Source organism: Pongo abelii, chromosome 15 (genome assembly GCF_028885655.2).
Source record: "Pongo abelii isolate AG06213 chromosome 15, NHGRI_mPonAbe1-v2.0_pri, whole genome shotgun sequence".
In the NCBI taxonomy this organism is placed as follows: Eukaryota; Metazoa; Chordata; class Mammalia; order Primates; family Hominidae; genus Pongo; species Pongo abelii.
The window spans coordinates 25,456,218-25,469,511 of record NC_072000.2 but is presented as its reverse complement, the minus strand read 5'-3'; the positions used below and the strand labels follow the sequence as shown (position 1 = coordinate 25,469,511).

Below are 13,294 nucleotides of genomic sequence, written 5' to 3'. Positions count from 1 at the left end.
AACTAGTTCAGAGTCTAGCAACCAGCCACATCAAAGATGACAGGAGGGTTTGTGACATCTTCCTACCCCCAGCACTGTGCCCCATAAATGAGATGAAAGCCCCAGTTTCAGCCTCTCTCTGGGGAGGGAAAGACTTGGACATTACATCCAACATTCTAGCTTTGCCACAGGCTGCCTGAGAGACTGGCTTCCATCACGCCTGTCAAGGAGCATTGATAGGATCCAATGTATTCCTGATGCATAGGATCACCGAAAACAAAGAGGGCAGTTTTCGTTGTTTCATTTTTTGAGACAGGATGTCGCTGTGTTGTCCAGGCTGGAGTGCAATGACACCATCATGACTCACTGCAGCCTCAAACTCCTGGACTCAAGCGATCATCCCATCTCAGCCTCCTGAGTAGCTGAGACAACAGGTATCTGCACACCACCCCACCAGGTCAATATTTTTATTTTTTGTGGAGAAGGAGTCCCACTGTTACCCACACTGGTCTCAAACTCTTGGCCTCAAGCATTACCACCTCAGCCTCCTAAAGTGCTGAGATTACAGGTGGGAACCACCATGCCCAGCAACAAAACAAGTCTCAACAAACTTAAGAAAGTGAAATCATACCATGTATTTTTTTCTAATGAGAATGGAATAACACTAGAAAGAAATAGCAGATGCAAAACTAGAAAATTCAAAAATATATGGAAATTAAACATCATATTCTTGAGTAACAAATTGGTTAAAGAAATCAAAAGGCACATTAGAAAATGTTTTGAGATACAAACACAAAAACACAACATATCAAAATTTATGGAGTGAGCAAAAGCAGTACTAATAGGGAAGTTTATAGCAATAAATGCCTAAATTCAAAAAGAAGATCTCAAACAAAAAACATAAGTTTACATCTCAAAGAACTAGAAAAAAAGAACAAGTGATGTCCAAATTTAGTAGAAAGAAGGAAATAATAAATATTAGAGCAGAAATAAATAAAACATAGAGCAGAAAATAACATAAAAATAAAACTAAGTTTTGAAAACATAAGCTAAATTGACAATCTTTTAGTTAGACTGAAAAAGAAGAGAGAAGACTCAAATAAACTAAAAATGTAAGAGAAGACATTACAATGGATGCCACAGAAATAAGAAGAATCTTAAGAGACTATTCAAATTATACACCAACAAATTGGATAACCTAGAAGAAATGCATAAATTTATACAAACGTATAACCTACCAAGACTGAATCATGAAGAAATAGAAAAATCTAAACAGATTTATAACTGGTAAGGAAATCGATTCAGTAATCCAAAACCTCCTAACAAAGAAAAGCAAAGAACCTGACAGCTTCACTAGTGAGTTCTACCAACCATTTAAAGAAGAATTAACTCTAATCCTTCTTAAATTCTTCCAAAAAATTGAAAGGGGAATACCTCTAAACTTATTTTATGAAGCCATTATTACCCTGATACCAAAGCCAGACAAAGACACTACAAGAAGGTATATAGACCAATATTCCCGTTGAACATAGATGCAAAAAATCCTCAATGAAATACTAGCAAACCAAATTCAATAGCTCACTAATAGGATCACATACAATAACCAACTGGAAGTTATCCCTGGGATGCAAGGAGGTTTTAACATACAAAAATGAATTAATGTGACACACTACATAACAAAATGAGGGATAAAAATTACATGATCATCTCAATAGATGCAGAAAAAGAATCTGACAACATTCAACATCCTTTCATGCCGGACCAACCCAGTTCTCTCCACTTTCTTGTATGTGGTTCTCAAGAATAACTATAGAATGGGCCAGGTGTGGTGGCTCACACCTGTAATTCCAGCACTTTGGGAGGCCAAGGCGGGCGGATCACGAGGTGAGGAGATCGAGACCATCCTGGCTAACATGGTGAAATCCCGTCTCCACTAAAAAATACAAAAAAAATTAGCCAGGTGTGGTGGCCGGCGCCTGTAATCCCAGCTACACAGAGAGGCTGAGGCAGGAGAATGGCGTGAACCCGGGAGGCGGAGCTTGCAGTGAGCCGAGGTCGCGCCACTGCACTCCAGCCTGGACGACAGAGCGAGACTCCATCTCAAAAAACAAAAACAAAAAAGAATAACTGTAGAATGTACTGGGAATGTAACATCTTCAGACAGGAATGAAATGGCTGGAACGGGCTGGCTGTATTTCAGATACCCCCTAGAAACAGTGTCCTTCAGTCCTTTTCAGCCCAGGGTGTCACGTCACCTAGGGGTCTAAAACCTAGGGCATGCTAATTTCTGGGGTCCCTCAGGTGTGGTACAACTGGGCCATATGCAGATGACACCCTATCCACCCTAGGCAGCTTTCCTGAGCCTTGGGGGACCTGTTTGCAATGAAACCTAAGCTTCTGTTGTCCCTTGCTTATCTTTAATTAATAAACCTGTTTCATGTACCTTGTTGTATGCATGCGTGTTCTGTCTCACTGGACCCAGACAAGTTGGTAACCAGTGCACAGTGAGCCTGCTTCACATTTCATGATAAAAATATTCAACAAATTGGGAAATTACCCCAACATAATAAAGGCCATATATAAAAAGCCCACAGCTAACATCACACTCAATGGTGAAAAGCAAAAAAGCTTTTCCTCTAAGATCAGAACAAGATAAGGGTATCCACCCTCACCACTTCTATTCAGGATAATACTAGAAATCCTAGCCAGAGTAAATAGACAGGAAAAAGAAATTAAAAGTACTCAAATCAGAAAAGAAGTAAAATTATTTCTGTTCGTGGATGACATAAATTCATTAAAAACCCTGAAGACTCTGCCAAAAAAGGCTATTAGAAATAATAAATGAATCCAGTAAATTTGTAGGGTATAAAAATCAACACACAAAAATCAGTGCCATTTCTTTTTTTTTTTTTTTTTTTTGAGACAGAGTCTCACACTGTCGCCTGGGCTGGGGTGCAGTGGCATAATCTCGGCTCACTGCAACCTCCGCTTCCCGAGTTCAAGCTATTCTCCTGCCTCAGCCTCCCGAGTAGCTGGGATTATAGGTTCTTGCAACCATGCCCAGCTAATTTTTTGCATTTTAGTAGAGACAGGTTTTCACCATGTTGGCCAGGCTGGTCTCAAACTCCTGACCTCGTGATTCACCTGCCTCAGCCTCCCAAAGTGCTAGGATTACAGGCATAAGCCACTGCACCAGGCCCATCAGTGCCATTTCTACACATTAACAATAAACTATCTGAAAAAAAATCTGGAAAACAATCCCATTTGTTATAGCTACAAAAGATTAAAAAGTTTGGAAGTAAACAACTAATTAGGCTAAAGGCTTGTACACAGAAAAAAAAATTCATAATAAAAATTAAAGAAGGCACAAATAAATGAAAGATAGTCTATGTTCATGAATTGGAAGATTTAATATTGTTAAGATGTTTATACTACCCAAAGCAATCTACAATGCTATCCCTATCAAAATCCTAATGAAATTTTTATGGAAATAGAAAAAACTAAAATTTTAATTCTAAAATTTCTGTGGAACCACAAAAGGCCCAGAATAGCTCAAACAATCCTGAGAAAGAAAAACAAAGCTAAAAGCACCCCACTTCTTGGTTTCAGAATATATTACAAAGCTACAGTAATTAAAACATCATAGTACTATAATAAAGACAAACATACGAACCAATGGAACAGAATAGAGAGTTGAAAAATAGACCCACACATATGCACTCAGCTGATGTTTGATGAGGGCATCAAGAATACATAATGGGGAAAGAGTAGTTCTTCAACAAATCGTGCTGTGGAAACTGGATATCCACTTGCAAAAGAATGAAACTGGACTTCTAGCTAAAATAACACACAAAAATCAACTCAATATTAATTAAAAACGTAAAACCTGAAACTGTAAAACTATTGGAAAAATATATGGGAAACTCTCCATGACTGTGGTCTAAGCAATAGCCAATTGTTGTATGTGACATCACAGGCACTGGCAACAAAACCAAAAGTAGGTAAGCAGGACTTTATAAAATTTAAAAGATTCTGCCCATCAAAGAAAATAATCAATAGGAAAAAAAGCCAACATATAGAATGAAAGAAATATTTGCAAACCATATGTCTGATAAGGGGCTAATCTTCAAAATATATAGAGAACTCCTATAACTATCAATGTTTTCATAACTTGATTAAAACATTGGCAAAGGATTTGAGTAGATATTTCTCCAGAGAAGACATACAAATGGTCAAAGTTATATGAAAATCTGCTCAACATCATTAATCACCAGAGAAATTATATATCGCAATGAGTTATTACCTCTCACTTTTTAGGTTGGCTATTATAAAACAACAACAACAACAATGTTGATAAGAATGTGGAGAAGTTGGAACCCTGGCTGCAAAATGGTGCAGCAATTATGAAAAACAGTAAGGAGTTTCCCCCTAGAATTAAAAATGTACCATACGATTCAGCAATCCCACTACTGGTTATTTATCCAAAAAATTAAATTCAGGATTTTGAAGAAACATTTTCTCTCCCACGGTCACTGCAGCACTATTCATGTTAGCCAACATATGGGAACAATCTAAATATCTACAGATGGATGAATGAATAAAGAAAATGTGATATATGCATAAAATGGAATATTCTTCAACCTTTAAAAAAGGAGATTCTGCCATATGCAGAAACATGGATGAACCCTAAGGACATTATGCTAAGTGAAATAAGCCAGTCATAGAAGGCCTGCATGATTCCACTTACATGAGATATCTAAAACAGTCAAACTAATAGAAGTAGAGAGTAGAATTGTGGTTACCATTCTTGGGGCTGGGGGAAGAAGAAGTGGGGAGATGTTGATGAAGGGGTACAAAGTATCTATTAGATAAGATGAAGAATTACTAGAGATCTGCTATACAACATTGGGCCAATAGTTAAATGAGTTATACACTTAAAAAATTTGTTAAAATAGACATCATGTTAAGTGTTCTTGGCCTGTAAAATTAGAACATAATCAAAATAATGGGCCATAAAAGGCACAATGAAAGGACAAATCTGTAAGAAAAACTACAAACAAAAATGAAACGAGGACGAAAGTAAAACTGGAAGATGTGGCACACTAAGAAGTAACTAAAGAATGTCAGCAGCAAAAGAAACCATAAGCAAGAACCTGAGTCTTTGGTGCAAGAGAAGAAGCCAAGTCTAAATATTTTTTATTATAAACGCTCTATCCTCTTTTAGCTCAATTCATAGGAATATTTTTAAACACTTTAAAAGCATGTTTTATAAAAAGGGAAGAATACGACTTCATCTCATTTTAAAAGAGGAGATTTAGGCAATTGTAAATATTTTTAAGACGCGAGGAAGGTGGCAGCCAAGATGGCCGAATAGGAACAGCTCTGGTCTACAGCTCCCAGCCTGAGCGACGCAGAAGATGGGTGATTTCTACATTTCCATCTGAGGTACCAGGTTCATCTCACTAGGGAGTGCTAGACAGTGGGCGCAGCACAGTGGGTGCAGCGCACTGTGCGCGAGCCAAAGCAGGGTGAGGCACTGCCTCACTCGGGAAGCTGGAGGGGTCTGGAGTTCCCTTTCCTAGTCAAAGAAAGGGGTGACGGACGGCACCTGGAAAATCGGGTCGCTCCCACCCTAATACTGAGCTTTTCTGATGGGCTTAAAAAACGGCGCAGCAAGAGATTATATACTGCACCTGGCTCAGAGGGTCCTACGCCCATGGAGTCTTGCTGATTGCTAGCACAGCAGTCTGAGATCAAACTGCAAGGCAGCACCGAGGCTGGGGGAGGGGTGCACACCATTGCCCAGGCTTGCTTAGGTAAACAAAGCAGCCCGGGAAGCTCGAACTGGGTGGAGCCCACCACAGCTCAAGGAGGCCTGCCTGCCTCTGTAGGCTCCACCTCTGGGGGCAGGGCACAGACAAACAAAAAGACAGCAGTAACCTCTGCAGACCTAAATGTCCCTGTCTCACAGCTTTGAAGAGAGCAGTGGTTCTCCCAGCATGCAGCTGGAGATCTGAGAACGGGCAGATTGCCTCCTCAAGGGGGTCCCTGACCACTGACCCCCAAGCAGCCTAACTGGGAGGCACCCCCCAGTAGGGGCAGACTGACACCTCACACGGCCGGGTACTTCTCTGAGACAAAACTTCCAGAGGAACGATCAGACAGCAGCATTCATGGTTCACGAAAATCCACTGTTCTGCAGCCACCGCGGCTGATACCCAGGCAAACAGGGTCTGGAGTGGACATCTAGCAAACTCCAACAGACCTGCAGCTGAGGGTCCTGTCTGTTAGAAGGAAAACTAACAAACAGAAAGGACATCCACACCAAAAACCCATCTGTACATCACCATCATCAAAGACCAAAAGTAGATAAAACCACAAAGATGGGGAAAAAACAGAGCAGAAAAACTGAAAACTCTAAAAAGCAGAGCACCTCTCCTCCTCCAAAGGAACACAGTTCCTCACCAGCAACAGAACAAAGCTGGACGGAGAATGACTTTGACGAGTTGAGAGAAGAAGTCTTCAGACGATCAAACTACTCCAAGCTAAAGGGGGAAATTCAAACCAAAGGCAAAGAAGTTGAAAACTTTGAAAAAAATTTAGACAAATGTATAACTAGAATAACCAATGCAGAGAAGTGCTTAAAGGAGCTGATGGAGCTGAAAGCCAAGGCTCGAGAACTACGTGAAGAATACAGAAGCCTCAGGAGCTGATGCGATCAACTGGAAGAAAGGGTATCAGCGATGGAAGATGAAATGAATGAAATGAAGCGAGAAGGGAAGTTTAGAGAAAAAAGAATATAGGGAAAAAAGAATAAAAAGAAACGAACAAAGCCTCCAAGAAATATGCGACTATGTGAAAAGACCAAATCTACATCTGATTGCTGTACCTGAAAGTGACGGGGAGAATGGAACCAAGTTGGAAAACACTCTGCAGGATATTATCCAGGAGAACTTCCCCAATCTAGCAAGGCAGGCCAACATTCAGATTCAGGAAATACGGAGAATACCACAAAGATACTCCTCGAGTAGAGCAACTCCAAGACACACAATTGTCAGATTCACCAAAGTTGAAATGAAGGAAAAAATGTTAAGGGCAGCCAGACAGAAAGGTCGGGTTACCCACACAGGGAAGCCCATCAGACTAACAGCGGATCTCATGGCAGAAACTCTACAAGCCAGAAGAGAGCGGGGCCAATATTCAACATTCTTAAAGAAAAGGATTTTCAACCCAGAATTTCATATCCAGCCAAACTAAGCTTCATAAGTGAAGGAGAAATAAAATCCTTTACAGACAAGCAAATGCTGAGAGATTTTGTCACCACCAGGCCTGCCCTAAAAGAGCTCCTGAAGGAAGCACTAAACATAGAAAGGAACAACCAGTACCAGCCACTGCAAAAACATGCCAAAATGTAAAGACCATGGAGACTAGGAAGAAACTGCATCAACTAACGAGCAAAATAACCAGCTAACATCATAATGACAGGATCAGATTCACACATAACAATATTAACTTTAAATGTAAATGGACTAAATGCTCCAATTAAAAGACACAGACTTGCAAATTCGATAAAGAGTCAAGACCCATCAGTGTGCTGTATTCAGGAAACCCATCTCACATGCAGAGACACACATAGGCTCAAAATAAAAGGATGGAGGAAGATCTACCAAGCAAATGGAAAGCAAAAAAGGCAGGGGTTGCAATCCTAGTCTCTGATAAAATGGACTTTAAACTAACAAACATCAAAAGAGACAAAGAAGGCCATTACATAATGGTAAAGGGATCAATTCAACAAGAAGAGCTAACTATCCTAAATATATATGCACCCAATACAGGAGCACCCAGATTCATAAAGCAAGTCCTGAGTGACCTACAAAGAGACTTAGACTCCCACACAATAATAATGGGAGACTTTAACACCCCACTGTCAACATGAGACACATCAGCAAGACAAAAAGTTAACAAGGATACCCAGGAATTGAACTCAGCTCTGCACCAAGTGGACCTAATAGACATCTACAGAACTCTCCACCCCAAATCAACAGAATATATATTTTTTTTCAGCACCACACCACACCTATTCCAAAATTGACCACATACTTGGAAGTAAAGCTCTCCTCAGCAAATGTAGAAGAACAGAAATTAAAACAAACTGTCTCTCAGACCACAGCACAATCAAACTAGAACTCAGGATTAAGAAACTCACTCAAAACCGCTCAACTACATGGAAACTGAACAACCTGCTCCTGAATGACTACTGGGTACATCACGAAATGAAGGCAGAAATAAAGATGTTCTTTGAAACCAACGAGAACAAAGACACAACATACCAGAATCTCTGGGATGCATTCAAAGCAGTGTGTAGAGGGAAACTTATAGCACTAAATGCCCACAAGAGAAAGCAGGAAAGATCCAAAATTGACACCCTAACATCACAATTAAAAGAACTAGAAAAGCAAGAGCAAACACATTCAAAAGCTAGCAGAAGGCAAGAAATAACTAAAATCAGAGCAGAATTGAAGGAAGTAGAGACACATAAAACCCTTCAAAAAATTAATGAATCCAGGAGCTGGTTTTTTGAAAGGATCAACAAAATTGATAGACTGCTGGCAAGACTAATAAAGAAGAAAAGAGAGAAGAATCAAATAGACGCAATAAAAAATGATAAAGGGGATATCACCACCGATCCCACAGAAATACAAACTACCATCAGAGAATACTACAAACACCTCTACACAAATAAACTAGAAAATCTAGAAGAAATGGATAAATTCCTCGACACATACACCCTCCCAAGACTAAACCAGGAAGAAGTTGAATCTCTGAATAGACCAATAACAGGCTCTGAAATCGTGGCAATAATCAGTAGCTTACCAACCAAAAAGAGTCCAGGACCAGATGGATTCACAGCTGAATTCTACCAGAGGTACAAGGAGGAACTGATACCATTCCTTCTGAAACTATTCCAATCAATAGAAAAAGAGGGAATCCTCCCTAACTCATTTTATGAGGCCAGCATCATCCTGATACCAAAGCCGGGCAGAGACACAACCAAAAAAGAGAATTTTAGACCAATATCCTTGATGAACATGGATGCAAAAATCCTCAATAAACTACTGGCAAACGGAATCCAGCAGCACATCAAAAAGCTTATCCACCATGATCAAGTGGGCTTCATCCCTGGGATGCAAGGCTGGTTCAGTATACGCAAATCAATAAATGTAAAATCCAACATATAAACAGAACCAAAGACAAAAACCACATGATTATCTCAATAGATGCAGAAAAGGCCTTTGACAAAATTCAACAATGCTTCATGCTAAAAACTCTCAATAAATTAGGTATTGATGGGACGTATCTCAAAATAATAAGAGCTATCTATGACAAACCCACAGCCAATATCATACTGAATGGGCAAAAACTGGAAACATTCCCTTTGAAAACTAGCACAGGACAGGGATGACCTTTCTCACCACTCCTGTTCAACATAGTGTTAGAAGTTCTGGCCAGGGCAATTAGGCAGGAGAAGGAAATAAAGGGTATTCAATTAGGAAAAGAGGAAGTCAAATTGTTCCTGTTTGTAGATGACATGATTGTATAACTAGAAAACCCCATTGTCTCAGCCCAAAATCTCCTTAAGCTGATAAGCAACTTCAGCAAAGTTTCAGGATACAAAATCAATGTACAAAAATCACAAGCATTCTTATACACCAATAACAGACAAACGAAGAGCCAAATCATGAGTGAACTCCCATCCACAATTGCTTCAAAGAGAATAAAATACCTAGGAATCCAACTTGCAAGGGATGTGAAGGACCTCTTCAAGGAGAACTACAAACCACTGCTCAATCAAATAAAAGAGGATACAAAGAAATGGAAGAACATTCCATGCTCATGGGTAGGAAGAATCAATACCGTGAAAATGGCCATACTGCCCAAGGTAATTTATAGATTCAATGCCATCCCCATCAAGCTACCAATGACTTTCTTCACAGAATTGGAAAAAAGCACTTTAAAGTTCATATGGAAGCAAAAAAGAGCCCGCATCGCCAAGTCAATCCTAAGCCAAAAGAACAAAGCTGGAGGCATCACACTACCTGACTTCAAACTATACTACAAGGCTACAGTAACCAAAACAGCATGGTACTGGTACCAAAACAGAGATATAGATCAATGGAACAGAACAGAGCCCTCAGAAATAACGCCGCATATCTACAACTATCTGATCTTTGACAAATCTGAGAAAAACAAGAAATGGGGAAAGGATTCCCTATTTAATAAATGGTGTTGGGAAAACTGGCTAGCCATATGTAAAAAGCTGAAACTGGATCCCTTCCTTACACCTTATACAAAAATTAATTCAAGATGAATTAAAGACTTAAACGTTAGACCTAAAACCACAAAAACCCTAGAAGAAAACCTAGGCATTACCATTCAAGACATAGGCATGGGCAAGGACTTCATGTCTAAAACACCAAAAGCAATGGCAACAAAAGCCAAAATTGACAAATGGGATCTAATTAAACTCAAGAGCTTCTGCACAGCAAAAGAAACTACTGTCAGAGTGAACAAGCAACCTACAAAATGGGAGAAAATTTTCGCAACCTACTCATCTGACAAAGGGCTAATATCCAGAATCTACAATGAACTCAAACAAATTTACAAGAAAAAAACAAACAACCCCATCAAAAAGTGGGTGAAGGAATGAACAGACACTTCTCAAAAGAAGACATTTATGTAGCCAAAAAACACATGAAAAATGCTCACCATCACTGGCCATCAGAGAAATGCAAATCAAAACCACAATGAGATACCATCTCACACCAGTTAGAATGGCAATCATTACAAAGTCAGGAAACAACAGGTGCTGGAGAGGATGTGGAGAAATAGGAACACTTTTACACAGTTGGTGGGACTGTAAACTAGTTCAACCATTGTGGAAGTCAGTGTGGCGATTCCTCAGGGATCTAGAACTAGAAATACCATTTGACCCAGCCATCCCATTACTGGGTATATACCCAAAGGACTATAAATCATGCTGCTATAAAGACACACGCACATGTACGTTTATTGCGGCACTATTCACAATAGCAAAGACTTGGAACCAAGCCAAATGTCCAACAATGATAGACTGGATTAAGAAAATGTGGCACATATACACCATGGAATACTATGCAGCCATAAAAAATGATGAGTTCATGTCCTTTGTAGGGACATGGATGAAATTGGAAATCATCATTCTCAGTAAACTATCGCAAGGACAAAAAACCAAACACCGCATGTTCTCACTCATAGGTGGGAATTGAACAATGAGAACACATGGACACAGGAAGGGGAACATCACACTCTGGGGACTGTTGTGGGGTGACGGGAGGGGGGAAGGATAGCATTAGGAGATATACCTAATGCTAAATGACGAGTTAATGGGTGCGGCACACCAGCATGGCACATGTATACATATGTAACAAACCTGCACATTGTGCACATGTACCCTAAAACTTAAAGTATAAGAATAATAAAATAAAATAAATAATAAAAAAGAAGCGAGATGATTCATTTCATAATTTTTGTCATCAAAAATTATAAAATGTTGAATCAAGGAAGACTTAACTTCTGTATGTGTGAACATTTTATAATACTTTGAGAGGGATTTTTTTAATTCTACCATGTGATCAACCATAAATAAAAATTTGGAGTAATAATCATGTACATAAAATATCTTAAATGTGTTGGTTTTTTGATATAATTATTTCAGAGTAAATAATAGGGTACCCTGGTCTTGAATATGCCCATTAGAATTCATATACGCTTTGATAATGTAACTGGAATTTTTTGTTGTGTAATATTATATAATAAATCTGTGTAATCTCTTAAAATAAAATGCCTCAGAGTTTAAAGTAGTTTTTAAAGTAGTTGAATCTAGTGTATTTGATATCTTTATATTGGTTACATTTTTATCCCTCAAGTTTGTAACTCAGAAATCACTGGAATAGCTGTTTTAAAAAAGATCACAACTTGATGGCTTAGTTTTTCAATATTGTAGTAAGATTTATGTTTAATTTCCTGTTTTGCATAATGCTCACAAGATTAAAAATCTTGATATTATGTCGAATTTACTTTAAATATGTCAATACCACACAGTGGGATATTATGTATGTGCTAGAAGTTAAGCTTCAAATCTAGGTTGAGAATCTACAGTACACTGATTGAGAATTTGTGCTGTATGGGTTACCCTCATTGAGAATCCATCCTGCACAGCTTTTAGCTAACATTCTAATCAATTACATCAGTTATTCACAAGTTAACACCTGAGGTAATACTAATCATAATGAATGCTAGAAATAATTTTTTATAAAAATGTTGTTGCCTTTTATTTCGGAGCTCTGACACCTTATGATGTGCTTTCTTCAGAGTGTGGAGGAGGTCCCCACTGAAGAAATTCATCAGGAAACCTCCATGTGGGACAAAGCATATCTGAATGTGGCATGACACTGACATTGGAGCAATTACTCAGGAGACAAACCCTACCAAGGGCTCAGCCTACCCTCCCTATGTGCCTTCAAAAGGGGCACAGAAAAAAGAGACCCTCGTGAAAGCTCCACAGGTTGAGTTCTTGAGTCACAGAAAGTCTCAGCATCTCAGGAGGTTTGTGTTCAGCTCCCCTGCAGTCTCAGGCACTGTGTCACTCACAGCACAGAAGTACTCAGCCGCGTCGCTTATATGGACTGAGGGTTTCCTCAAGTGGAAGGAAGTTTCACTCTTCTTAAATTCAGCCTCGAAACCATTGATGCCTTTAACCAGGGTGGGTCCTGATAAATACTTCAAGAGAAGCTGGAGTCCTTGGTTGGGGTATTGCACATACCAGAAGAGATACACTGAAATAGACGATGAGTAGTTGCACCTCAGCTCCACAGGGGCTTCTTCAAAGACAGGGACTTGTCTGTCAAGCTGGGTCACAGACTGGGCTCTGGTTCCTCCTGCAATATCAATGCTGTTTGAGTAAAAAATGTGTCTCAATTTAGATTCAATTACAACATAGTCACTTCTGTGGAAGGAAAAAGAATGGAATGTTACTTACCCAGGGTAAAAATCACCTGGAACGCTGGGACGAGCAGCAGGAGCATGGCTGAGCAGTGGCAATGCTGCAGGACCTTGAGCAGGGCGGACAGAAGCCAAGGGCGCTGAGCCTCAGGAGGTAGGAGCAGTGAGGAGGTTGGACTGGATAAGTCCCTGGCTTTGAAAAGTTTCAGAAACAGAAAGAGGCCTTCCCTTAAGGAGTCTGGATGTGTTCTGACCTTTTGCTCTCGTCAACAGC

General features: G+C 39.6%; 1 gene segment (V, D, J or C); it reads right to left on the bottom strand.

Moving 5' to 3' along the window:
- Positions 1–4,615: 4,615 nt before the first annotated feature.
- On the bottom strand, positions 4,616–13,294 carry LOC134760062 (T cell receptor alpha variable 8-6-like). The segment is given in 3 exon segments: positions 4,616–4,665; positions 12,666–12,956; positions 13,058–13,294. Coding segments are annotated over 3 exon segments (387 nt in total).